This window comes from Peromyscus maniculatus, chromosome 1 (assembly GCF_049852395.1).
Source record: "Peromyscus maniculatus bairdii isolate BWxNUB_F1_BW_parent chromosome 1, HU_Pman_BW_mat_3.1, whole genome shotgun sequence".
Lineage (NCBI taxonomy): Eukaryota > Metazoa > Chordata > Mammalia > Rodentia > Cricetidae > Peromyscus > Peromyscus maniculatus.
In genome coordinates, this window is record NC_134852.1 from 183874979 (window position 1) to 183902909 (window position 27931).

General features: G+C 39.9%; 1 protein-coding gene across 2 annotated transcripts in view; it reads right to left on the reverse strand.

Moving 5' to 3' along the window:
• The window catches only part of Prkg1 (protein kinase cGMP-dependent 1), a 1181731-nt gene that overhangs the window by 1092660 nt on the left and 61140 nt on the right, over positions 1–27931 (reverse strand). The window contains exon 1 of one of the 2 annotated variants that reach the window (XM_042262599.2): positions 15157–16106. The exons of the other annotated variant lie outside the window; for it this stretch is intronic. Coding sequence (XP_042118533.1) covers positions 15157–15467 — 311 coding nt within the window. The 5' untranslated portion in view covers positions 15468–16106. Of the gene's footprint in view, positions 1–15156; positions 16107–27931 lie in introns of those variants that run through there. 2 annotated transcript variants of the gene reach the window in all.

A 27931-nucleotide genomic window follows, 5' to 3' on the forward strand; every position in this document is an offset into this window, starting at 1 on the left:
TTCAAGACGAGAGCCACACTGGGACTGAAAATGTGGTTCAGTGAAGTCCTGAGTACAGTTCCCAGCTCTCATGTCAGGTGGTTCACAGACACCTCTAAAAACAGCTCCTAGAGGTCTGAAAGCCTCTTCTGCTTTCCACAAGTACCTGTACTCGTATGCATATACACCACACAGACATCCACAGACACATAGTTAAAATTAACTCTTTTTCTTAAGCATGCACCAGTGTTGAAGAAAATAGAAACTGATGGACACCTATAGATGGAATAAGCCATACCATCTGCTCACTATAGTACCTCAAGATAAATAGATCTCACTATAGCCGCCCCAAGCACAGACTTTGGGATCTGGCAGCATTGTATCGTCAAACAAATTACTTAACCTCTCTCTATCTGATCATACTTCCCTTTTGTTGTCTCTAAAATGGAGTGAATATTCTCTACCTACCACAAATATTAGCCCGAAATGCATCTTAATGCCTAAAAACAGGATTGCTGTGCCTGTTAATCAAGTCATTGACACATTAACTCATCAGATATAGTCACAAACTAAAATCCCCAAACTCTGCATTATTCCAAACCAATCAGAAAATAGAGCAGCCAAATCTTCTAGCCCTAATAGAATCTAGAGTTTAATGTAATTATAGCTGCCTGGGGCCCAACTACATCCTTATCATTTTAAACTGCACTGAATAAATCATAAATCTGAGACATATAGCCATTCAAGTAAATTGGCATCATTTCCAAAATAATGCTAATTTATATGAAACTCATTCAAAAGGCAAACTGATAAAGATGGGAAGCAAATCAGTGGTTGCCTGGGGATGAGGATGAAGATAGAGATTGTAGGCAAGCTCTAAGTACTTCTAGGAGGTAGGTACTGGATGGACTGTGGTGGTAGCTGCATGGTCCCCTACATTTACTAGAGATTCTTTCACTGTGCAAATATGCTGGGTGAATTTATGGTATGTAAATTATATCTCAATAAAGCTGTAGGAAATAATCTATCTTCCCTGCACTACATGACACATTTCAAAATGAACTAGTATTTTTATTTTTATTCTAAAGCTTTCCATTATCAGCTCATCATCATGACTGTCAAGAATCCATCCGAGACCATTAATGTATTCCTCCACAGGCTAACAGGGTTGTTATCACTGCTTTTACCCACAATCATATTGTTTTTGAAAAGACATCTTGAGATGGAGAATCAAGGTCATTAATAGAAAACATTTATGAGCTAAGATTATGTTCTGCGCCTGAGAGCTTCTCCATCTGGACAGTAAATACTTGAGTTGGGAATAAATGGTTTTCAAATAGAAATCCATTATCAGTGAATAACTTCCAGGCAAATATTTCAGAAAATAGAAAAGCCATTTTGCTCTAAATACTTTTGATGGATTGGAATCAAATCATTAAGGCAGGGGTCCTTCAAAACTTACTCCAGTGCAGCACAGACAAAGTCTATATTTGCAATGACCTAGGTGTTAAAACAAATGTTAAAAAACAAAATTATTATAAATTCTCATGAATGCATCTAAAAATAATGATCACTAATTAGTCTTCATCTTCACACAGAGCTTTCCTTCAGGATAGTGTAACTTTTCATTATAATTTACAAATTAGTTTACATACATGTCACAGTTCAACCTTAGTCAAGCCACCTTTGACCTCTCTGTAGACCTAGAATCATTTTCTGAATGAGATGAGCAGCAGAGGTATGGAACTTCAAACTTGCCTGTATTCAATCTTTCTTGCCTGTAGTCAATCCTCAACTGAAGTAGTCACACAGGATTCCTGCTGTCATTCCATCTTCCTCTGAATCACACCCAAAAAAGCTAGTTGAGTTGTCCTGGGCTCTACTCCAAAAACCTCCTCTTTCTAGACCAGTATTTAAATCTCATGCCTCAAAGCTTAGTTTAGAGACTTCCCTACTCCTTTATGAAAAACAGTTAACAACATCCATGAATTGACAGCAGTAATAATACTATTGTACTCAAGAGAAACTGATTATGAAATCCACTGTGTGTGGCTACTGTGTTAAGACAACATGTATATTATCTCTCATCCTGGTACGTTATAATCTTCATTCATAACGAGGAGAAGGAGGCTGAGACAAACTCAGTATCACAGATGGAGTTGGTGGTGAAAGAGCAGTTGAATTAAAGAGTACGTTCCTATCTGCTACAGTTGCTGTGTTTCAAGTCTACCTGCTTGTAATTTCCATAAGTGCATTGTTGAACCACAGGGTTCAAAGAATTGTCAAGGCAATGCATGCATGCATTAAGGATATACACGGTGTGGAAGGGGCTGAATGGAGCCTGGTCAACTGTTGGATTTACAGCGTAATCAGTTAAGAACTATTGTGCTAGGGCATTACATTGTCTCACCTCTTTGATTTTTTTAATATCTTTGTCTGTGAACTGAAAGTGATCAGTCATCTTTTATTCACTGGGATATTATAGGACATAAATTAAACCATATGCATATTAATTTTATAACCAATGAGTGTAAGTTGTTATTAAATATCATTCTTATCACTCACAAAGTCTACAGCTACATGCTCACATGGGTCTTCCAAAAATATGACCTCAGACATTCACATAAACATGTGATCAAGTGAGATTAAAAAACAGGCTTTAAAAAAAAATAAGACTGGGTATTACCAGTTTTTTATCCTGAAGAGCTAAGAGAAGATATGCAAACAAAACCAACCTTTAAAATTCCTGTCTTATTTTGGTTAACATTGAAGCAAGCACCTAATTAAAAAGTATTTCATCATTAGTTTGATGGTCCCTAGTATCTCATAATATTAAGATCTTTGAGAATCTTTGGATAGTCAAAATTAGCAAGCTATTATTCTAAGCTTGACAGGATTTTGTTAGTGAGAGTGTTAGCTGTGACTGCAAAAGGGAATTAAGAATTTGAAAAGATTCTCCTGTAGCTGCTATTAATTTCCTATTTGTATTTCTTAGCAATCAATCCCCTTGCTTCTCTAGGTTAACCGGTTTAGGAGGTTTTATGCTGCAGAGCCTCAGACAGGCATTTAATAAGCCAGAGGACAAGCATGCTTACTTGGAAAGATAATTTATAGTCACAGATGATTCAAATTAGTAGGGGCATCTCAAGACTTTACAACCTTCACAGTTTGTAAAAGAACTGAAATGCTTTCAGAGATCTGGTGGATGGTACAAACATGGGCTAGCCACATGGAATGACAGGAACTGAGATGGGCACTGGTGTTCCACAAAGGTTAGCCAAAGCATCCAAATTCAGACCTCTGTCAATCATTTTCCTGGTTAAAGCTAATATGCCTACAAGCTTTATGGTCCCCAGTGGCTTGAGGTTATAATTTTCAACTTTCTAGATTTAAAAAGTTAAAGTATCTGAGGACCAAGAACACTAAAAAAACCTTATCTTGTCCAATATCTGACAAAGAATTTGCTGTGTGCCAGCCCCATTTTGAACTCCAAAAGTACACAGTGCACAGGAAAAGAGAAACAAGTCTTGTTTCAGTGGAATTTGTCATATTGTGGGGAATGCATGAGATCCAAATGGGAACTAAAATATAAACTTTAAACCCTGATGGCCCTAAGGAAGAAAAGGGCAGCTCTGCAAAGCCAAGGAGTAAGAACTATAAACATGACTACAGCTCAGCTGTTCAGCCTAATCCATGTTAGGAAAGCCCCTGGAGATGGCAGTATTTTAAAGCATATCTTCTCAAAACACCAATGTTTAGGTATCAAATGGTTTCTAGGTGAAAATAAGAAGCATCCAGGATAGCTCTTACTGTCTTTAGTTCCTGAATACAGTTTGACAGATGATTGAACAAATAAGCAACTAGAAACGTATCCACAGAGACATGTATTTTCAATGAGAAGAATCTGAAGGTTCTTGATAAAGTTTCTAATAACACTCAACTGAAGATGCTAAATTCTGAGGAGAAAATAAGGAAATGAATCACTAGCAGATTAAGGGGCTGTTTCTTTAAAATATGAAATCAATTTAACGGGGCCAGGCACAGGTTGCTTTAAAAGGAAAGGAAAGGGGAGCTGTGTTTGAACAAGAGTAGTTTCGAAAATTGTGTTGTTTCCCTTCACGATGATAAAACAATGGACTGAACTATGAATGGGAGAGAAGGGCCAGAGAGAAAAGCTGTCATCGGTGATTTAAAAATTCACTAGCAAGAGTTCACCTAGATATTATTTAATAACCTCTAAGTCCATCTAGCTGAAAAATCTACTCTTGCCACAACAAAGAAATGGATGCTTGAGTCATTTTCCATCCATCACTCTGGCAGTAACCCTTGGCCATCACTAAGATGGAATACCGCTCCAGCACCTACTGTGGCAGACAGTTACATGGCACAGGACCTTGGAAGTTAGACCCAAAGGTAAGACAAGCCACAGGAGGTACCATACCAGAAGGGCCACCTCCTCAGGGATGAGCAGTGTTTTTATTGTGCACTTTAGAATAAACATCCCAGCAAGATGTTGATTCAACATTTTTCATTTTTCAGCACACCTCACTTGGCTATTTTCTCAAAGTAGTCCAAACTTGGCCTTTCTAATTTCTTCATTTCTTAATGTGTAGAATGTTCATCTGGGTTACTTTAAATACTTGCAATTATATTATAGATGGAATATAACTTATGATGGAAATAATTAACTATTCCTCAAATATTAGCATATTCAAAAATCATGTGTTACAATTATTCATAAATATGTAAACAAGTCTCCAAAAGCCCATATCTAATGCTTCCAAGCGACTAAATTTTCCCTCTTTTAATTTAACTATTATTTTTAAAGGATATGGACTATACCCGTTCGATATCAAAAAGAAAGTAGATTTTTATGCTAGGTATTCCTTAACAAAGTTCAAAACTATGAATAGTGAAACATGATGGTTCCTAACCAATCTAACAAAAAGCAAAGACAACGAATTCAGAAGCCCGAGTTATCAAAAGGGTCATTCACGGCTAACCTGTTGTTTTACTTTCCAGGAAGACCATCTCAAAGTTATGCCATTTAGTCCACACTATTTGCTGTTCCGTGACCCAGCAAATGCTTAGTCTCTCAGCTTCCTTTATATTCAGTAGGAGAACAGAGGTCTCCAAGCTAAATTATGCTAAAACACAGAGAAGGCAGATTCAGACCAATTATGTTCTTTATGTCATATTTTCCTTTTATGAAGAACAACAAAAATTGCAGTGCTGTTTTGAAGAAAAGTAAAGTGACTACTTTTTGATCAAGGCTGTAAATATTTTTAGAAGTCATAGCATGGTTTCTTTCACAATATTTCTAAAGCTTTTAAGGTCTATACCAAGACACACTTCTCATCTGCTCATCCACATCAGTGGGGCTCAACTCTGGACCTCTACAAAGCCAGGCATTATATGAATGACAACTCTGAGCAATCCGGTCATTTTGTGTTCTTCCTTCTGCTCTGGGAGAAAAACTCCTCCAACAGTCAGAACCAAAAATGTTCTACTAAGTAGACTCCATTGCTGAAAAAAAAAAAAAAAAAAAAAAGGCATACTCCAGTGAATGGATCTGCCAGGCCCAAAGCTTCTTTTAATTATCCATGTGTCTTTGAGCTTACTTTTTGAAACCTTGGTATTGTTAGACAGTTCCAAAATAAGAGAGTAGCAATTATCCATGATGAGGAACATGATTCACACTGAGTCCCATGCTCTAGCTTGCATGTTTCCTTATTTTCTCTCCTCCCACTGGCACAATGAGTTGCCATTGCATGCTTAACAAAATAGTACCTGTCGCTTTCTGACACTTAAAGTACCCTGTTCCAGCAGCACACTTCTCTAGTCCAGGCCATCTTTTCTTTCTTACTGTAAATATACAAGTGTGTTGTTTGGTCACTAATGCTTCAGGAATGTGTGTCCTGGGCAGACACAGTGTGTAGTTGTGGCTTCCTATCAGTGTGTGTGCCAGCCACCTGCAGACACAGTACTGTATGCCAACCCACCCTCTTACTGATCTATAACAACAGCTCCCTAGGGACAAAACAAAGAATGCCCACTTTTCTTTCTTGTTGTGAGTGTCCTTTTTCCTTCCCCCTTAGTCCAAACTTAGAAGCACTGTCAAAACCATAATTTATTGATAAAGCTGGACCATTAGGATGATGCATCGTATATTCAGAAGATGTTTTTCTCCTCACACTATCTCATTATTCCTTGCACTAGATCTGGTGAAATCTTGATATTGCCATAATACATCTGTTTCATAAACAACAAAAGTATCTTTTTGCTTAGCGGTGGCAAATTTGTCATCATTGACATCCAATGCGATTAACCAAATTAAACTGAATGGCAGATAATGCAATTGTTTAGTGTAAAAGAAGAAACACGATGTTGCTTCTAAAGAGCAGGTATAGACTGGAAGGGAGAAAATGAAACTGAAGTTTCTAACATCAAAACCTCACATCTGTTTTAGAAACACTGCAATCCTTGGGGGGGGGAGGGCAGACATGTAAACTACTTACTTATGCTTTGGCCGCACATAAGGAACTCTGCATTTATGGATAAATTCATCAATTACATCTGTCTTGCAGCAAGTGTGATGACGCTTGCACTTCATCTGTGATCCATAGGCTGGCAGAGGTCACTGGCAGAACTGTTTTTGATGCCAGTGATGCACTACATTGGCAGTGGTACCAGCTCTGCTAAGTGGACCAGCTTTGTTATCAAAAAGAACTCAGACACGGACACTTTCACAGGGTCCCAGCACCAACCTGTGTTCTCCATGCTTCTTGCAAGTGCTAACAGCAGTGAGTGAACACATGTTCGCAGTCATGTTTGTGTGTCCCTGCTGTGCTGCATCATTTCCTTATTTATTCCTCTGGTCCTTCCCATTTAGGCCTAGTTCACTTTCCTTATGACTGACTTTCTTGTGTAATTAATATCCCTAAGCCTCTGGGGAGTCTTATCCCACCTACTCTGGTTTAACATGCTTTCTGTCCACTGAGTACATTGTTATATTTGTGCAAAGGGGGAGAGAAACATGGAAGCTCCTCCTCATGGACCCTGGATGTGAGGGGAAAGTTTTTACCAAAAAAAAAAAAAAAAGCAATTATATTAGCTACTTTCATTGCTTACATAAATCCCAATACTGGTTGATTCTCACCTGAGAAGATAATGTCTGAATTACAGATGTGAACAGACTTGTATTGGAGACCATTACCAACACTTTCAGGAGTTTCAACTAGGAACTAAAAACAAGAAAGAAATGCAGAGCTAGCCACAGGGACAACAGTGACGTCAGAGCCTGGGAATAGGGATTCTTATATCCTCCAAGGTCCCTCATTACAGGGGTACCTGAGAACTCTCATCTGCCAGAGGTTGCCCACATCTGTTCTCTCAGACCAAACTGTCTGGAAAGGGGGCTGAGAGGTTGATTTGCTTGCTCTGCTTTCGTTGAAACCTCCTTGGAAAGTACTTCTCAGCCGGAGCTCAAGCTGTTTGCCTTAAAAGGATAAAATATCTGTAAGGGGGAAAAAAAAGCTAGCTGGCTGCAGAGGCATCTCATACCAGACAGAGAAATGCTACAAGCCCTGCCCTGCTCTTCCAAGAGGGGCTTGTCTTTGTTTCACCTCCATCCATTTCAAATCTCATAGCATCAGCTGGAATTCGAGGAAATAGTCTCTCCTGCATACATGATCGCTGCCCCTAGCAAAAGTGGAAAACAAACTTAGGGTGATGGCTAACCCTAATATGTATCCGATGGCTGGCCAGGACTTGTGGCTGGCTGGAAATAGGAAACAGGCTTACCAATTGAATGGAGCTGCTGATGCTTTTGTGTGGCCAGGACTGTAGTAGGCATCCCCAGAATCAGAGTGAAAGGGAAATTCCAGCTGTGATGGTTAACACAGCTGGAGATGCCTCCTTTCACTGGGAGCAGCATCTCTCCCAAAGAATAGGGAGTAATCTGTAGCATGAGGAGTCAGGTGGGCTAGTGAAGAGGTTCTCAACTCAAAATGAAGATGAGAGTCATCTCTGGACTAAAATATGCAACTATTCCATAAGCCTAACCCCAGAGTGACTGAATCAATCTTGCTAGTGGCCCTCAGCAAAGATGTGTTTAAAATCTCCCTCAGCAGTTTTCGAATGAACAATCATGGTTAAGAAGAAATGGACTATGGAGAACACTGCAGACTTGGGAGAATAAACAATAAGACATTATATGCTTACAATGTAATAAAAAAATAAAACTCATCACTGCTTTTGCAAGCTGATAAAGATTTAAGCCCACAGAGGTACTCAGTTCTCTAGACCTAGTCCGGTCCTCTGTTTACTGTCATACACACACAACACGTCCTGTCATCTTCTCATCACAGTGGCTCCCAAGTTTTGTTTCACATTGGAGCTATCATAGGAATCATTTGAAAACCTCTGATTTTAGTTCATTTGTGGTAAAGCTTAGGCGATGTGATTTTTAAAGTTCCCCAGGTGAATCTAATGTGCAGTCATGTTTGGGGAAAAGTCCTACCTAATTTCTTCGACTTCTCCCAAGGTTTTCCTGCTTCCTCTTTGATTATAGGTGAACAGACAATTTCCCCAGAACAGCCCATATGTTATTCTTAGGTTCTGCAGTTACCCAATCCCTGTAGACTTTGGAGCAGGGTAAGAACCTAGTGATTGCTGAGAAAGACTCCAGTCGCTCCAGTTCTGGTTCAGTTTTTTACGAAGTGTATGCCCTGGAGCAGGAGCCTTACTTTCAAGGAGTCTAGGTGTTCTGTTCCTCAGGCTGGGAAATGGGAATAATCTAGAACATTCCTTACAGAGGTGTTGAAATCCACGATGCAGGGGAGGTGAAGATGGCTCAGTGGATAAAGTGCTTCCTGGGAAGGCATAAGGACCTAAGTTTGAATCCCAGTATCCACTTAAAAGCCATGCTGTGCCTGTAACTATAGTAACAGGTGCAGAGACAAATAGCATAGCCCCAACAGTGATCCACAGGCCCATTGATAGATTCTGTTTATAATAATAATAATAATAATAATAATAATAATAATAATAATAGCAGCAACAATGAGGAATAGCAATTAAGGTAGACACAGCATCAACAACTGGCTTCCATACATGCCTATGCCGTGAGCATATCCTCACACAATATGCACACTCATTCATTTTACACACACACACACACACACACACACAAACACACACACACACACACAGAAAAAAATACGTGATGCAGATTAAGCAGAAGAAAGATCTGTCACAGAGTTGGTGTCCCATGAAAATTAGTAAGGTAGTAGTGGTGGTGGTGGTGATGATGATAATGATGATGATGATAGTGATAGTGGTAATGACGATGATGATGATGATGATGACGGGCAGAATCATTCTTGACCTGCTACTTCAGAACAGCTACATGCTGACATACTGCCCTTTCCTCTTCTCACTGAAGCCTACAGACAGGCCACCAATCCCTCCCTGATGTTAGATTAAGTGTTGCTTCAAAGGGAAAACATAAAGCATTCAAAATAGACATTGGTCTGAAGAGAAATATCTGAATGATTTTCTGACGATATCTCAGTATAGCTTCTCAAGGGGGGCAAGCTTTCAGATGTGGTCCTCGTCAGTTTTTGTCCACAAAGGACTACCTTTCTTGCAAGTTCTGCTCTAGTACTGGGGCATATTTATGTGTCGAGAAAGTATATTGCTACTTTCAAACTTCCTGGAAAATATAGCACAGCTCTAACAATGCTCCTCTTGTTCTGCCCCACATCCCAAAACGTCTTCTCCCCACTCTGCTCTCCTGCTTTTTTTTAAATATGAATAAGTATGATCAAAAAATTCCATTCCCAAATAAGACACTTCTGAGAGTGTGCTATGCTTAGCCCCACCTTGTGTTAATAAACATCTGCTTTGTGTAGCTGCAGTTTTTGTGCTATTGTTTATATTTGTACGTCAGTTTGGGAAGGAGAGTGTTCCTCTGATCTTACCAACAAAACTGTACTTAGAGAGTCCACGCAGGCTGGACAGATTTAATTTCTCAAAAAAGAAAAATCTTTAAGGAGATAGCAAGGAAGGCAATCACTACTATGAATGATGATGAGAGGGACGGAGTGGTGGTGTCAGGAAGCTGTGTGTGAGGAAGTAGAGAGGGACTGTCACAGGAGGGGTGTCAAAGCACACCAGCTCAACAATTCAGATTAAGATTCGAAATGCCACAGATGTGATTGCATAATAAGCTGTTGAGCATGCTGGTAAGTGCTGCTTTCAGCACGTGAGTATTTGTCACATTGTCTTGTGTTCTCAGTGCCAGGAAGGTTCAAGGCAAAGGACCTGAGATGCTAGCAGCAATCCCAGTTCCTTGGGATGGGCAGCAGCACCTATGGTAGAGATAGCAGAAAGAGCAGCAGCCTGGTGTTCAAATGTGGTTGCTAGGATACCATGGAGACCCTCCATTGCTAGGCAGACAGGGAAAAAAATGTGCCCATATGCCTTATAACCTGCAAACAGCAACAATGGAAACATCACGTGTCTTATTCTACCCTTTCCTAACAGAAATCCAAACCAACTCTTTAATGAAACACTAAATAGTGAGAGCTTGGAAATGTACCCCAGTAGAGCAAGAAAGATGGTCATTTATATTCTCAGGCAGTGCCTAGAACTACTCTATTTAAGGCTTCCTAGTGTTTTCATTATAAGTCCCATTTTGGGGCAAGCAACTTGACTGTACTTCCAAACACCCTAACAGGATATTTAGCAACATGATCCCATATAATATTATAAAGCCTTTGTACAACTTCTGTTTCACTGAATAGGCTGCAATGTCAAATTAATGTTCAAACTTAAATTGGAAACTATTATAATAACCTTAGGTCAGAATTTAGCTCCCCCACAGAAGCAGGGGAGATGAATTTGAATAACTAACAAGATTGCATTCTCATCTCTATTAGTCTGCCCAGGCATGTGAAGAATCTGAGGAGCTGGCCTATGGCATATAACTAAACTATTTTCAATGGTACTTGGAGAGGTATTCGGGTTCTTTAAGAGTGGACCTTGGTTTCTTTAAGAATCTCCATCATCTGCTTTTTGGTTAGGTTAAATATTCTTATCTAGTTAGTATAGTTGTGGTGGAAGGTTAGAACCACACTCTGATATTCAGAGCTTCACTACTACCTACCCCTGCTGAAACACACACACACACACACACACACACACACACACACACACACACATACACACACACACACACACACACACACACACACACACACACACACACACAATTCTTGACCATTCTAAAAGCAAGCATAAGTTCCTCTTAATCCACTTTATAACATAATATAGTAGAAACTGAGCGTTAGTTCCCTCCATGGCACTCCGGGAAAGCCTCTGGTTGCCACCGTTCTCTGGATGTGCCCTATCTCGGTTGATGGCTTGAGCTGTAACTCCCACATCCCTCGCTCCTCCCTTCACACTGTGAAGTGCTTTATTTAAATCATGGCAGTCTTTCCAGTCCTACAATACAAACAATGTGTACTTCTGGGGAGTTCCTGATACCACGCAGTTCATTAGGAGCTACAGAATCCTCCAACTGTTTGAGTGAACTGCTCTGCATTTCACCTTACACAAGTTTCTAAAATATTGACTTGTATAATATTGTTGGGTCCCTTGCTAAGTCTGTAATGGCAAGGCTTAATGTGCCTTACAAGATTTTCCATGTGGAAGGTATCACATACAAGTATTGAACTAACTTATAAGGCTTATTAGAAATTTAATACCTTCACAGAAATCTATGTTTTAATATTAGCTTATGTATAATCACCCTAGAATTCCATGATTTCCTTCAGAATTAAACACATACCATTTAGGAAGATACTGTTTCTCTTGGACTGTAATATCAAGGTTTAGAAGATCACATAGGATCACTTAAATTTTGATTCCTACCTAAAAATAGAATAATACATTTCTCTCTTATCTACAATTCTTCCAAAGCATTTCACAATCACAAAGTGAAACAGAATAGAACATGTCATCATTCTCTGAAGTGAGGCCACCTCAGGGGTAAACGCAACAGCTCTACAAAAACACGCAGACATTAACAAGTTTTGATAGGAACTCAAGATGAGGTAGTCCAGCTGAAATGACATGGAAGGCTGTGACAGCAAACAGGGAAGATTTGGGGACAGCGAGAGCATCTTTAGGAACACAATGTCATTAAATAAAATGATTTTAAAAGTTCATGTGGCCCATCAGGTATCCTGATCTCACAGACTGGATGACTGGGTTTGTTTGTTCCATTGTTAGGGAGCTTTTGCTAGATGTATTTTGGAACATAGAATCTAGTGGTTTTACATTGTTAAGCAGTTCCTTGGCAGCAGTATAATACAGATTCCAATTTGCTATATCAGTTCTTCCACCACATTCATAAATAACCTAAAAAGGGTTTAAAGGTTATATCTATACAGATTGTGAAAGACCAACACCCCCACACACGCTTCCCCCACCTCAAAGGTGCAGCAGAATTGTCCTCCCCTGTGGTGGAATCCAACAGAGGCTTTCTTCCAATTCTCACCTTAGGGAGAAAAATCCCAATGAAGAACCCTTAAGATGATAAAAGTTATGGGGCTGCTTTAAATTTTATACTGCTTTTTATCCTCAAATGATCAATAGTTACTAAGAAAAAAAGAAGTTTTAAAATATTGTAATTCTCAAAAGGCAACCTCAGTAAGGGAACACTAGAAGGTATTTTCCAGTCATCCGGTAATTGAACAGAACATCAGTCATTAACTACATCTACTGGAAAGATAACAAGAAACTAAAAGGAATGTGCAGCTGAAAATCAACTCCAGTCTACTTAGATAGTTTCTTCACTTCAACCTTAATCTTTAGGAAAGTGATTAAATTTACGTTGCAATAAAGATTAAAAACATAAACACATGTTGCCAGATAATCTGAATTATAAAAAGATTCCAACAAAATACATTGAAATGCAAAAAAAACAAATGTTTTTAGAGTGGCATGTTTTAGTAGTTCTATGACGAGTTACCTTGTACTCCAATGGTCGAGAATAATAACTATTTTGCATACAATGTACTTCTTTTCCCCAAGGAAGGTACACTACCACTCAAGGCAATTTTATTCTGGTTTCCTTTATGTAAGTGTGAAAAAAAGAACAGATGTTTTTCCAAAATTATTTAAACTTGGAAGACATTTTATCATTTTCTCCAATATAATCCTTCAGAATTACAGAACTCACATGGCAATACCACCTTAACAACTGAGTCCTTAAAGTTATCAAATAGGTACCAGAGTGCAAAGCATGTTCAACAGACTCAGTGTTTGTCCTACAGGGATACTACAAAGCATGCGCTTTGCTAATTTTATTTTCCACTGTGGACTTTTGTCAAAACACCAGTGTCCTGTGTCAAGAGCCTTCTAAATGTACCACATTCTACAGTACATTCCTGCTGCCTGGATTTCTTTAGACTTTCTTAAATAGAATGCTTAACTGGAGTTATCAGCTGGGTTGATCATATTGCATCTAAAAGCCTATTAAAAATGGTCTTTTTATAAGAGCTGAGTTTGTTCTGGGTTACTTCAAAGTCCTGCAGATACTAAAATGACTATCCTATAGACTGTTTAAGACACAAAGAGCTGTCTCTGAGTTATATTTTCTGCAAAACTTGGCCCAGGGGAGATGACCATGTAGCTTGTTAGCGGAAATAGGCGAACATGCCAGTGACTGCAAATTAATTTACCAAAGAAAGCTCCAATGGATTCAGATCACTCGGGTTTCTAAGACAAATTGAAATCCGCTGATCTATCATGGTAACTTGGCAAGGTTGGAATCTCAGAAATAGTTGTCTCTATCAACTCTCCCCTACTCCACAGAATTCAAACTCCTTCAGCTAAGCCTGCAAATGATTCATGAGAGCCAACATGCATGGATTGGGCTTGTAAGTTTTCAAACAGTGTACGTAGTGCATACTCGTGACCCCTCCCATCTGAGAAATATAAATGGAGATAAGCAAGCATGCACTTTCTCCTCATGAATTCCCTGTGTTTATGAAATAAAGGTTTCCCGGGGACCTTCGGCCATTATGTAACACGTGTCATCCAGCCGTGTTATGTAGTTAAGAGGAGGACAACAGAATCCTCTGCTTTACCAATTATGTCATTACTATTAATTAAAATGCCATTCAGATGGTGTTCTGGTTCTGTTAGCGTCCTGTCCCTGCTGCTTGCTCTCCATATGGACTCTGGGGTTGCGTGTTGTGTAACAAGTTTCATTCAGTGTTCCCATCCAAGTTATGAATCCCACTGACATCAGAACTACACTGCTCTCTAACATGCTAGAGCCGCAGCAGAGTGACTTTAGACCTGAGTGTGAGGCACAGCATGGTCCACACGGGCCATAACGTGGTGAGCTGTCCCTGAAAATACACGAACCCTCTAGGGAAATGTTCATTAGTAATCATGTGAGAATTCTTTTAGGAAAACAAGTAACATTCTCTCTCGGATATTATGAAAACATTTTTTTTTTTAAAGAATCAACAGACTAGGCTTCCATTTATGGGTTGTAAATGTCATCCAACTCGGGAAATAAAAAAAAAAAAACCCTTCTGTTTTATATGTATATTGACTTATTCTTTTGCGCTTTGATGGTGACAGAACAGGTTTGAACGGTACCAGCATGAAGTGCCGGCAGCATGTAGAAAAATCCAGGAGAGCCACAAGAGCGTGGAAAGTCAGGGTAACATCAACGCATTTCATTTCAGTCTGATGAGCCTGCAGTTAGGATTTTCCGGCTGGCCAGGTTGGCTGGGGCTTTGGGGGAGACGGGGTTCTGACTCCCCCATTCAACAGTCACTCACACACACACGGTCAGACACACACCTGGGGCGCGTCCAAACTCTTATGTACAGTAGGTGGCATCTATGAACGTATATGCATATTTTAAAAATACCTTGGCATCTGACAAAGACACCGAGGCAACGGATGTGCAGGGAGTCTGGCCCTGAGAAACGTGCACAGCCCCTCAAGAAGTGCCGTGAAAATGAGACATTTCTGAGGATGAGGACAGACATGGCAAGCGGGAGGGGCAGGGGCCGACAGACAATACAGAGACCCGCAGCTCCCCACCGCCAGGGCGCCACACGGACCCAGGCGCGTAACCCTGCTTACTGTGGGCTCTTGGGGTAGAAGGGCAGGGTCACGTGGCTGAGATCCTGGATGTCGAAGGCGGTGGGCTCCGCGGAGATCGCCTGGCGCTTGGTGCGCGGTTCACCCTGCAAGGTGCTGGCGCTCTGCTTCTGCGCCTGCTGGGTGGCGGGCCGGATCACCGAGCGGTACTTGTCCAGTTCGTTCTGCAGCTTCTGGATCAGTTCGTCCTTCTGATCCAACTCCAGCTCCAGCTCATCGATGAGAGCATCCCGCTGCCTCAGCTCCTCGATCTTCTCCTGGAGCGCGTACTGTAAATCCCGCAGGGTGCCCATGCTCCTCCGGGCTGCCGGGGGCTCCTTCCTGCCGCTGCTCCGCGTCTTGGGGCTTCTTCCCCTCTCGGATCAACTTTCCCTAAAGTCGCCGCTGCCTCGCGAGTGCAAAAGCTTCCTTCGACTTGAGACCAAAGCCAAACCTGGCTTCTGAGCATGCCCAGTCCGCCGCTCCAGCCACCGAGAGTTTCAGTGTGCAGATTCCACTTCTCCGGGTTTAGGGATGAGCAAAACAGGTCCAGCCCAGGATGAACCTGAAAGGCGGTGGGCGCCGCGGTGCCTGGGGCAGCAGAGCCTGGAGGCGCGGTGACCCGCGGGCGAGAGGAGGGGGACTGGGCTCGGAAGAGGCGGCTGCTCCGCTAGGGTCACCAGCGCCGGGTGCCAAAGGAAGCCAGCGATGTGTGTGGGGAGCCTGATAAAGCTCGGGGGCGCTGGGGCTGTGCGGGCGGAGCGAGGCTGGAGCGCTACTTTGGAGGTGGAGAGGTGGGAGGGAGAGGACCTGCAGCGAACTGGAGAGGCGTCAGCGGGCTCCGTCTCCAGAATGTGGGGCTAGGTTCCTGTCGACCAAGGAAAAGAGCAGAGTGTGCATGCTAACAGCTCTGACTTCTGGAGGGATTGTAACCGCAGCCTCACAGAGGAAAGCGGTGTGGATGGAGCTCTGGCGTCCCCTACGCCACCTTTCCCACAGGGAGCGCCTCACACAGGTGTCTAACGCTTGTAAAGAAACTTGACTCTCAGAAGGTGAGAGCTGCGGTGCTTGGGAGGGATTCCCTAGTTATCTAGATACCTTTGGGGGAAGGTTAGGGATGGGGTATCTGACTTCCCCCACCCAAGCCTCCCACCCTCCTAGGCTCTCCTCTTCTTCACCGGCCAAACTCAGATCAATGAATTCTTCTAGGGGCAAAGGACAAACCCCAAACGATTTTGGGCCACAGAAGGCCTCTCAGGTGCTCCCTGGTCCCTCCCATTTGTGCTAGCATCAGTTACAGAATGGTTCACTAGAGGCCTGGCTTCTTCCATTTGCTGGGTTTGGTGAAGTGGGTGGGGGCTTAAAAATCACAGCGGAATTCCAAAACATTCTTACTGAAAGGGAACCATAGACCTGTTAAATGTTACTTCCGTGACAGCCCAGCAGTTAATGGAGAATCTTTGCCAACTTTGGAGACGAGGTAAAATCGAAAAACGATGGGAAAACTATAGAAGCTATAATTGCACTGTACCACCCACTACACACACACACACACACACACACACACACACACACACACACACACTCTAAACAACCACTTTGCCAGCAGGGACCTCTCAGTGTGGGCTAAAATGCTGGCACGGAGGTGGCATTCTTTCAGTACAAGAGTTGGTCTCTCATCTTGGGAACACTTACTTAGAACGCCCAAAATATTTACCTAATGCTTACGTAAGTGTCTAATAGTTATCTAAACCTTCATCAGCTCTTCCAAATTTATTAGGTTTTTTTTTTAATTAGGAGCTTTAATTCACTGTCCTTCCACACTCTGTGTTATAATTCTCTGTATTCTATTTGTTCACCTTTAACACTTACACAGAATAGATGGAAAATACATTAAAACTAAGTTGCAGCACACAACTACTGCCTGGAATCTCAGATTAGTCAATGACACAAATCTATGGCAAAAATAAAAAAGATGCTCACTTATTTTCTTAAACGCACAGCTTTGTGTATCTGAGCTTTAAAAAGTCAGGAAAAAGAAAGCCTAGACTCTGGTACATTAACACGTTCTTTCTTTCTTTATCTCTTTCTTTCTTTTTCTTTCTTCCTCTCTTTCTTAATTTCAAGTATGTTCCTTGGTAATGAGAGGTGCAAATGAAAAGGATATGCAACCCTACACATTTTCCATAAAGACTATGATCTAATTCTCTCTACAGATGACTTCATGTTCGCTCTTTCCAACAGGAAGCTTTGAAGTACATTTGCTTCAGACTGTGATATAAAAAGTGCACAGGTCATGAAACGTTTTCAAAAGATAGCAGTAAATAAGAGTTCTGAGTTACTGCTGTTTTCCTTAAAAGTCAACTGAGCGGAAGTACTGTGACTCCATATGACTGATGGCCTTCTTCTGGGACAATTTCCTCTTCCCAGGCAAAGGGCCAAAATTTGAGTTAACCTGTGGGAACTCTCTACTTCCCTGGGAAAATATTTCTTATAGATTTATTTTGGGGTCTCTAAAGCCAAGAGTTTACATCTAAAAATGTACCACAAGCAATGGATAAGAAACTTTGTTTTAGCCTCTCAAGGCTTAAATGAGGTTACTCAATGTCTCCCTGCAGAAGATAGAACATACTGCCTTGCTTGTAAAAACATTGTCTGCAAGGAAAAGAAGGGAGGAAAAAAGTAATAAAATTGTTCCTTACCCCACAAAAAGTATGTTTAAAATAGCACTTAAGCCACAAGTAGTCAGGATTTTTATCAAAGTGAGGCTTTTCAATACTAAACTGTGAACTTTTCTTAAATGAGAAAACTACCCACAAACTATAACATTAATGCCTGTCGCTGTCTCATTTAGAATAAAATGCTTAAAATTCAAAGTGTTCCATGATGAGTCTGACTTTAAGAATCAGGGATCTGCTGCAACAAACACGAAGAAAGTGCACAGTTGAAAAGAGCTGAAGATTACAATTTACTTACACTTTGAATATATTGTTATATTAGTTGTTATTACAGAGAATATGAATTTCTCCCAAGACTTTATAACTTTGTGCAAAACTTAGACTCGTGGGATTTTTCTCTTTAAAGAATAAAATCAGCCGGGCGGTGGTGGCGCACGCCTTTAATCCCAGCACTCGGGAGGCAGAGGCAGGCGGATCTCTGTGAGTTCGAGGCCAGCCTGGGCTACCAAGTGAGTCCCAGGAAAGGCGCAAAGCTACACAGAGAAACCCTGCCTCGGGAAAAAAAAAAAAAAAAGAATAAAATCAGCATAAATATTACACACTTTTGAGGGGTTGCACATACCATGGTGCACATGTGATGGCCAAGTGACAGACAGCTCGTACATATCATTTCTCTCCTTCCACTACATGAGTCCTGGGGGTTTGAACTCAGTTCCTAGGTTGAGTATGTGCCTTTACCCATGAACACACCTCACTGGCCCTGAAATAAGTGTTTTTAAATATTTTTTACTAGCATGTTGTTGACTGGTTGTTTAGATTGTAAGACATGAGAGATTTTGGTTTTTTTTGGGGGGGTGGGGGGTGGGGGGTATGGTTCTTGACCAATCCTGAAAATAAATTTTATTTGAAAAACCAAGATCCTGAAATTATTTTTCAGCAGACAACTTATTTTTACTCTGCATCCATGGTAAACTTTTAAAAAAATATATTTTAAAAATAATGTTCATTTGTGTGTGTGTGCCTGTTAATGTGCACACACAAATACAGGGATTCTCAGTGGTCAGAAGAGGTTGCCCAATCCCATGAAGCTAGAGTTACAGGTGGTTGTGAGCTGTATAGGTGTCTCTGGTTTATTGCTTTTAAAGAAACAATTAACATTGGTTTCCTATGAATTAAGCACAATAATTTGAGCACTTAGTATTTTATTCACTCATAAATTAGTCTTATGATTGAATTTGGGGAGGGATATTTGATTATGAAGAATCTACATTTAGGGGCTAGGGAGATGACCCAAAGGTTAAGTTCAGTGGCTGCTCATCCAGGGGACATGGGTTCAAATTTTAGCACCCACCCAGTGGCTTGCAATCATCTGATACCCTTTTCTATTTTCCCTGGGTACCAGGCACATACACAGTACACACACACACACACACACACACACACACACACACACACACACACACGCATAAAATAAAATGAAATTAAAATTGAAATAAAATTTTAAGTATACATTTAAATCGCTATAAGCAACAGTTCTAATGGTTGGACTGTTTTAAAGTCATGTTACTTCAAATGGTAAGTTCTGCATGGAAAAGAAAAGGAAAAAAAAAAAACTTCCTCCAGTGACTTGGAAAGCTATAGTGTAGTGCACTAAAATTGCTCATGTGCTTAATACTGAATTAATGTCGTGCCCGATCTCAGCTGAAATGTATCCTCAGAGTCAATGGCACAAAATGGTCGTAAGTTATCAATGGACCTTAGGCTAGAGCAGTCTTCATTAAAATCCAGGCACTTACGGAATAAATGTTCTTTATGTACTCATTAGTAAGCTCTACATTTCTAATGCCAGAAGGAGATGTTTTTTAAGAAAAAGATGGTATTCTTCACAAATGTAAATTTTAAATGCATAAAACATCATTTAAAATACTTTATTAAGCCAGGTACATCTTGTAATCCCAGGACTTGGATAAGATACCAGATCTTTTGTTCAGAACTAACCTGGGCTGCATAGTGAAATGACCTTAAAAAAAAAAAAAGGCTTCATTCACAGAAATACATTTTATAATTTTTCAAATTTTGTTTATTTTACATTTTTCTGTGCATGAGTGTTTTGCCTGCATGTATAAGAGTCACATGCATGCACAAGGCCCACAAAGGTCTGAAAACGGCATCAGATCCCTTGGAACTGAGGCTGTGATGATGGTGGTGAGCCACCATGTAGGAACCGAGAAGCAGCCCAAATCCTCTGCAAGAGCAGCAAGTGCTCTACACCCCTGAGCCATCTCTCCAGCCTCTTCTTACCTCACATTAAGTCCAGCAAGCATCACGTGAGCATACAACATCCAAATATCTCCCACTCAGGATTAATGAATGGCACTCTCTCCGTTCCACTTCAGTGGTTCTGAGATATGAAATCTACGTACTTTCCTCATTTAAGGCATCAAGATTTTCCACAAAATATTCTAAAATACTTGCTGTTAGCCCTTAAGGGGCAGTACCCATGTGTGATTCCATGAGGACTTTTTATCTTACTGGAAAATCTGAACCTTAAATTGTGTGTTTCATCAAATATCCCTGTGGGATGTAGTTCTTTGTAAGTACTAGTTAACGTTGTCTGTTTATTCTTTAAACAAGACTTTCAGCTATTCAAATTATGAGTGTAGAGGCTGTTAGAAATATGTTAAAATAATACAATTTTAAAAACTCTGAGAATCCCTGTGGTACTGGTTTATTGTCCCAGAATCTCAAAAAGTAGCATGTCTGGAATTTGAAAACAAAGGAAAACTTCTTTGGTTTTCACTGTATGATATAAGTCTAAATTATGTCATAATGATGAGTAAATGTATTTTGTGATTTTAAATTTTAAGAGAGCAGGCTTGATATCATGTGACCTAGGAGAGCATAACTCTGTGGTTAGTATTTTCGCTTTGTCATAGCTTTTGTTTTAAATAGTCCTTAAAGGTTGGTAGGAATTGGCTATTCTTCTAATATTTTGTCAGTCTAAATTTAAAGTAAAGAAAAACAGCTTTTTACTAGTGAACCCATTGCCATTGTGAAGGTGGGAAAGTACTGAAGATGGACAATAGGAAATAAAATAGGCCAGTGAATTCATATTGAATCAGTAAGTAAAATGACTGAATTAAGCCAAGAGAGAATTTTCTGTAATTGTGAAGGGACTGGAGGAAGAACAGTTGCAGACAAAACATGCTTAGGAGGAAAGTCCAAAGCTATTTTCAGTCTCATTAACTTAGCAGGCAGGCAAGTGTCCCTTCACTTCAGATTAAGGAAACTTATACTGTGACTTTCATACAGTCATCTCAGATGTAAGTTCATAGCTTCATCTTGCTACTGAGAAGCAAAGGAAGCACTAAGCTGCTAAAATAAATGGATGTCATTTCATTTCAGAGCCAAGATAGATATCTGACACAAGAGCATCACTCTTGGAACAGGGTGGAAGCCCCAGGCTAGATCTCATGAGATGTTTAAATTTGCAACATATCTTAACCAACTATAAAATTACCAGTTACCTTCCCTAACAACACATTTAGAAAATATTCAATACTCAATGATTATTTTCTTGTCTCATTTGGTATCTTGAAAACTTCATTTTGGCAAAGTACAGACATTTAATCTGGTACATGAAGAATGCTTTAAATATCACTGTCTCAGATGTACAAGACAAATGTGTAAACATCTACTAAGATCAGGGTTGGAAACATGACTCAGTTATTAAAGTACTTTCCAGACTTTCTCAGCATGGAGAACTGAGTTTGGATCCCCAGCTCTGTATCCAATGCCATGGAAAGCTTGTAGGCCAGTCATCCCTGCACTGGGGAGGTGGAGACAGAAAGATTCCTGGGGCCTGCTAGCCAATTGGTCTTGTACAATCTTTACCCAGTCTGTGAGCCTTAGGTTCATTGAGACACGGTGTCTTAAAAAATAAGGGGGAGGACAACAGAGGAAGGCACTCCTTGTCAGATTCTGGCCTCCATATGCAAGCACATACAGCTACACAACAAGCATACACACAGCCAGGAACACAGGCCCATGTGTACACTTCCTCTCACACATGAAGAATACTGCAAATATGTATTACCTAGCTGCAGTGTACCAAAAGAATAAACATAAAATCAAGACTTCTAAACTCTTTTGTATTTTTGCAGTATGTTCAGTGTCTGTCTTGATTCATGCCATTATGTAAGAATGTTTTTCCTCAAAGATCAGACTTAGGGAGTTAATGTGGAAAATTCATCCAAGTTTTCCATAGAACATAATGCAGTCAAAATTCAATCTTCCTTGGGAACACCTCGATGTTGACTGCCCACCCGTTTTAAGCGGAGATAATGATAGGTGAAGCTTCAAAACACTACTCATGGACTGATAAAAGTAATGCTGCTTTCTAGGGAAATATAAAACTCCAAGAAATGTGTGTATTTTCAACTTTGCACTGATAAGAACCTGACTCTATGGGCAACAGGAGGATCCTCTCAGAAGGCAGGCTGATGCTCAATTCAACGGTATCCTGTATTCACCCTATGGTTTCATTTACTGAATTTTAAGTCCACACACAGGCAACACACTCATACTGTCACATTGTTGAACAGTCAGAAAACCAGGAGATTGAAGCAGGGAGATCCAGAATTCAGTGTCAGTCTGATCTTGGCTAGACACTTCCTTATGATTAAATCAAAAATGGCAGCCACAGCCACGGTGATTGGACACCCCACTGCTCCCCTCCATTTTGAAGAAAAGAGGGTGTCTTCAGTCTTTACTAATGGTGTTTATCATAGGATATTTATCTAGAATGAACATCAAGATTGTTAAAGTCACCATCCTAGTTTGTATTCTGGAGAAACCCAAAAGCAAGGAATTGAGAAAAATCACCTGAGTCAACTCTGAAACTTGTTCACCAATTCCCAGCACAGTGAAGGTTTTATTTTTTATTTTTAAAGAAAGTAGTGAATTGTATTTAATTACACATTTATTCCCACTTCTTGCAAAAAAAATCTTAGTGATGATCTCGGTGAAATTCAAAATAATGAGCACTTTAAATATTATTTGAGATAGGCTGACCTGGAACCCACTATGTAGACCATACTGCCCTCACACACTGGTTCTCCTGCCCCGACCTTCTCAGTGCTAAGATTACAGGCATGGGCCACTGTAGCAGGCTTAAATATGATATTTCTTCAGCTGAACAGCCTGTGACACACTCATTAAAGATGTTCTTTCTTAAAATTTTTACAAAAACTATTTATCTTATTTATGCATTTCTGTACATTATTTTAGCACATTTAAACTTAAGGTGTTCTTTCTTAACTGTATTACTGATTTTGGTACCCCTAAATTATCATTAGTGTTATATGGGTGACTAAGCACCATCTTCTGGTGCAATATGAAAGCAAAATATAGTATTACATCATATTTATTTATTAATTTTTTTAGGTTACCATACAAAGTGATGGATTTCATTATTGCATTTTTTATGATTTTTTGAGATAGGGTTTCTCTGTGTAGTTTGGTGCCTGTCCTGGATCTCGCTCTGTAGACCAGGCTGACATCGAACTCACAGACATCTACCTGCCTCTGCCTCCCAAGTGCTGGGATTAAAGGCATGGGCCACTGCCCAGCTCATTATGGCAATTTTATAAATATGTACAATTCATTATATTTTGTTCTCACCCATTCCCTTCACTTAGTACTGTCCCTCATCTTTCCCTCATGCTGACTGTCCCTCTGCAGCTGGTTCTGTCTTTTCTGCGGTAGTCCAGCTTTCTGATTTCCTGTCACATGTATTCCATTACTCTATTTCTACCACCTACCTTAAGATCTCTTCCCCCTCTCTATGATCTGCTTCCTAATTTCATTCCCCCCTCTCTATCTATCTATCTCTCATACACACACACAAGTGTAGGTGAGTACATGTTTGAAATATATATATATATATATATATATATATATATATATATATATATATATATATAGAGAGAGAGAGAGAGAGAGAGAGAGTAGGTTCCACATAAGAAAAATGTAGTATTTCTCTTAATGTAGCTTATTTTACTATACATGATTCACAGTTTCATCCACTTTTCTGCAAATGTCATGATTTAATTTTTCTTTCTGGTTCCATAAAATTCAATTATGTTTATGTACTGCATATGCTTATTCATTCTGTTAATGCAACACTACTCTTATTTTACCTAATCTGTTAACAGGCATCTAAGCTTGCTATTGTGAAAGGTACAGCTATACACATGGATGTTTGAATAACTGTGTGTTATGATATCTTAGAAAACTTTGAGTATATACTGAGTGGTGGTATAGCTGGACCATGTAATAGTTCTATTTTGAGTTTTTTGAGAAGCTTCTATCGTTATTTCCACAGTGGTTGCACACATTTACACTCCCACCAACAACAGTCAATAGGTAGGCCTCTTTCTCATATGCCTGTACTTCCTGTCTTTGCTTTGTTTCATGTTAGTCATTCTGACTGACATAAGAAAGAATCTTCAGACAGTTTTGATTTGCATTTCTCTGATACCTGAGAACATTGAACAGTTTTCAAGTACTTATTAGAAATTTATATTTCTTCTGTGAATTGTCTGTGTGCTCAGAAGCTCATTTATTGACTGGGTAATGGTTTTGGTGTAACAATTTTTGCAGTTCTTTATATATCCTACGTATTTATCTGTCTAATGTGTTGTGGACAATGATTTCTTTTTACTATTCTGTAAGTGGTGTCTTCACTCTGTGATTGTTTCTTGGCTGCACAGAAGCCTTTGAATTTCATATACTCCCATTTGTGAAGTCTTGGGATAGATTGCAGTTGATGCAATATTTGTAAAGTTGTGCTGATCATTTACTTGGCCATTCTAGCATTACTATACACAGAAGCTTGATTTGGTTCACATGAAAATCCTACCTTATATCTCCTAATAAATAAAAGTTGTCAAGGAAAATTTAGACCACTTCCACCTACTACAGAAAATAAAATATAGTTTTTTATAAAGTCCTTGACCATCCTGTTCCCTTATGTTCTCATCTCCACGTCTCCTACCCTCCATTGCCAACCCTAATCCCCAGTTTACTCATGGAGATCTCATCTATTTCCCCTTCCCAGGACGATCTCTCTTTGGGTCCTCCTTGTTAGCTAGCTTCTCCACATAAGCGAGATAGTTGTGCAGCTTATGCTTAAGGGGCCCCCATGCAGTAGGATCAGGATCCATCCCAGGTGCATGAGCAGGCTTTATGGAGCCCACTACCTGTGGCGGGACGCCTTGCACAGCCTTGAGGCAGGGTGAGGGGCTTAGACCTACCTCTACTGAATGTACCAGGCTCTGCTGACTTGCCATGGGAGGCCTTACCTTCTTGTAGAAGGGAATATGGTGATGGTGGTGGTGAGGGGAGAGGCTGGATAGGCAGAGGAGGTAAGAGGGGGATCTGTGATTGGTATGTAAAATGAGTAAAAACTTTCTTAATTAAAAAAGAAGTCTTTGAAATGTCTACTTAGTTTTCTAAATTACAGGGAGCTTTTTGTGCTACTTTGGGATGCAGTGTATATCTGTGCCTGTGTCCCAGAATGCACCTGACAGGCACACCCACCACACTGTAGAGAAAAAAAATCCCTCTCCTGACTATTCTACATTCTGGTAAAAGTTGATGGACAAAGGAGGCAGAAGCACACAAATTATTCACCCTCTTGGGCAAAGATATTTACAGAGAGTAGCCATCCAAATGACTTTTTATTCCTCTTTAGATACAGCTCAACCTTCTGCCCTTTAAAAGTCTTTAAAGTCATTTAAATATAGAAGATAATTATTACCAAAAAATATCAAGTTTGTTTCAAATGTTCAGGAAATGGACTGTAGCACTCTATAAGTTCTCTGAAGGCACCAAGAACTCCTAGAACTCACATTACGACTTGCTGATTCCCTGCAAGCATATTTCTAATAGTGAGTCATTAATATTCTTAAAGAATTATTTTTAAATATATAAAAATGATTTTCAAAGTGATACACCAAAAAGGACACAGTAAATGAATATTTCAGGTATAATGTGAAGCTTCACAAGTTGCCTGCCTAGGCTGACTGTATAAAAGTTCGTTGAGTTGCATAAACTTTGGGTCTTGATAATTTGAGTGTGTAATGTTTTTATTTATGAGTAAGTTTTCTTATAATAAAGTTTGTAAAAGTAAAACATTTTTCAAAGTGTATTGAACCCTAGTATATTCCATGATATTCTACTGTCTAAAGGAAGGCCAGACAACTTAATACAAGCTCTAAGCACCTCCCCTGCCTGAGAGGTTCCTTAAGGCCTCTGCATGCACAGCAGTATTTGAGATCAGAGCATAAAGCCCTGATCCCACAAGCACCACCAAGTACTGACATCTCCTATTACAGCCACAATTTGTCCAGTAGATAACCACAGCCAATTTCACAAGAGAAAAACAGGAGTATAGGTATCGTACTGCCATTAAGCTATTATGAGATTTCATCTCTATCAAGAAAGGTGGGTAAAGGGACATTCTTCTGTTAAATAGTGAAATGCATAATAAATAGCATATATTAAAGGCTTAGTTTAAGTCTTTCTATGCATAATAAGCTACATATATTAGGATCTTAATTTAATAATGTGTTTCTCTTTTCCAGAATAAAAAGCTCAGACGTCGCCAGGCAGTGGTGGCGCACGCCTTTAATCCCAGCACTCGGGAGGCAGAGGCAGGCAGATCTCTGTGAGTTCGAGGCCAGCCTGGGCTACCAAGTGAGTTCCAGGAAAGGCGCAAAGCTACACAGAGAAACCCTGTCTCGAAAAACCAAAAAAAAAAAAAAAAAAAAAGTTCAGACATCAATTGTTGAACAACAGAGATATGTGCATAACTGTGGTTTCTTCCCATCATCTTGGAAATTTTCTAGAAAATAATGCTTCTTCATATCCAACCATTTCTTACATGACAGCTCTCCATCATACTTTGGATCCCATGATCACATATTTCTTGTTAGGTTAATGACACACTGCCTTCATGGTCAGCTGGTGCCTGCATGGCATAGCCATTGAGCAATACCAACGTTATTTATTCCACAGTTCCAGCTCCTCCCTCAAAGTTTATGTAGGAGTCAGCCTCATTGGAGCAGTCCTTTTTGATATGTACCACTTTCCAAAACCTGCTGCATCATATGATACCGTTTGAGAAGCAGGGTCTTTCTGTTAACAGACTAGTTACTTCAGTGATCAATAACCATCCAAGTGTCCTGGGCATCACTTCATTTATAACACCTTTGGAAGTTCAGAATGAAGAAAGATTCCAAGTAAATGTATGTACAAGAAGCAAATGTCTCCCTCCAAATATTTTTTCATTCCCCATTGGTTTTTAAAATACAGAGGAGAGAGGAGGTGTGAGTGCAGAGTTGGGAGGAGTAGAAGGAGGGGAAACTGGTATGGATGCATTGTATAAGAAAAAAAAACCTATTTTCAATAAAAAGAAAAAATGCACAACTTCTCTCTGCACTTTTTAGCATGGCATGGGCCACCTCAACTGGCGGCCTTTCTCTGTTTCTTCACCGTTTATTTCTCTCTGTAAAATATCAGATTTGTTCCTTCCAATAAAATAATAATGTTAACACCATTATTAACTGAACATTAGTGCCTTTGAGTGCTGGTGATAACTCTAAAGCTGTAACACTGCGTTAAATAACCGTTCAATTTAATCAAAGAACAATTATATGCTTTGCTAATGTTAAACAAGCAGCATTTCTTAGGTCAAAAGTTTTCTGTTCATTTTTAAAAGTGAGAAAGAGGTTCATAAAATGCTTCAACTTTCTTATATTGAATATAGATTTTGTGGGAAGAAAGCAACATTTGTCAATAATTAAAAAATAAACTAAATGCAAGCTTTTCCTACAAGAGAAACAAGACTCTTACCTATGAGAGAGAAATCTGGGGACAAGCTACAAAGGCTTTGGCACTTGAACCCCGCATATCTCTATAAATGACGTTTAAAAGCAAATGTATATATTTTCCTTAGTGTTTAAGTGGAAATGACAATTTTTGACTTGCAAGTGTAAGAAACTCCTGGATCATTGAAAAGACCTTAGTGGAAACAA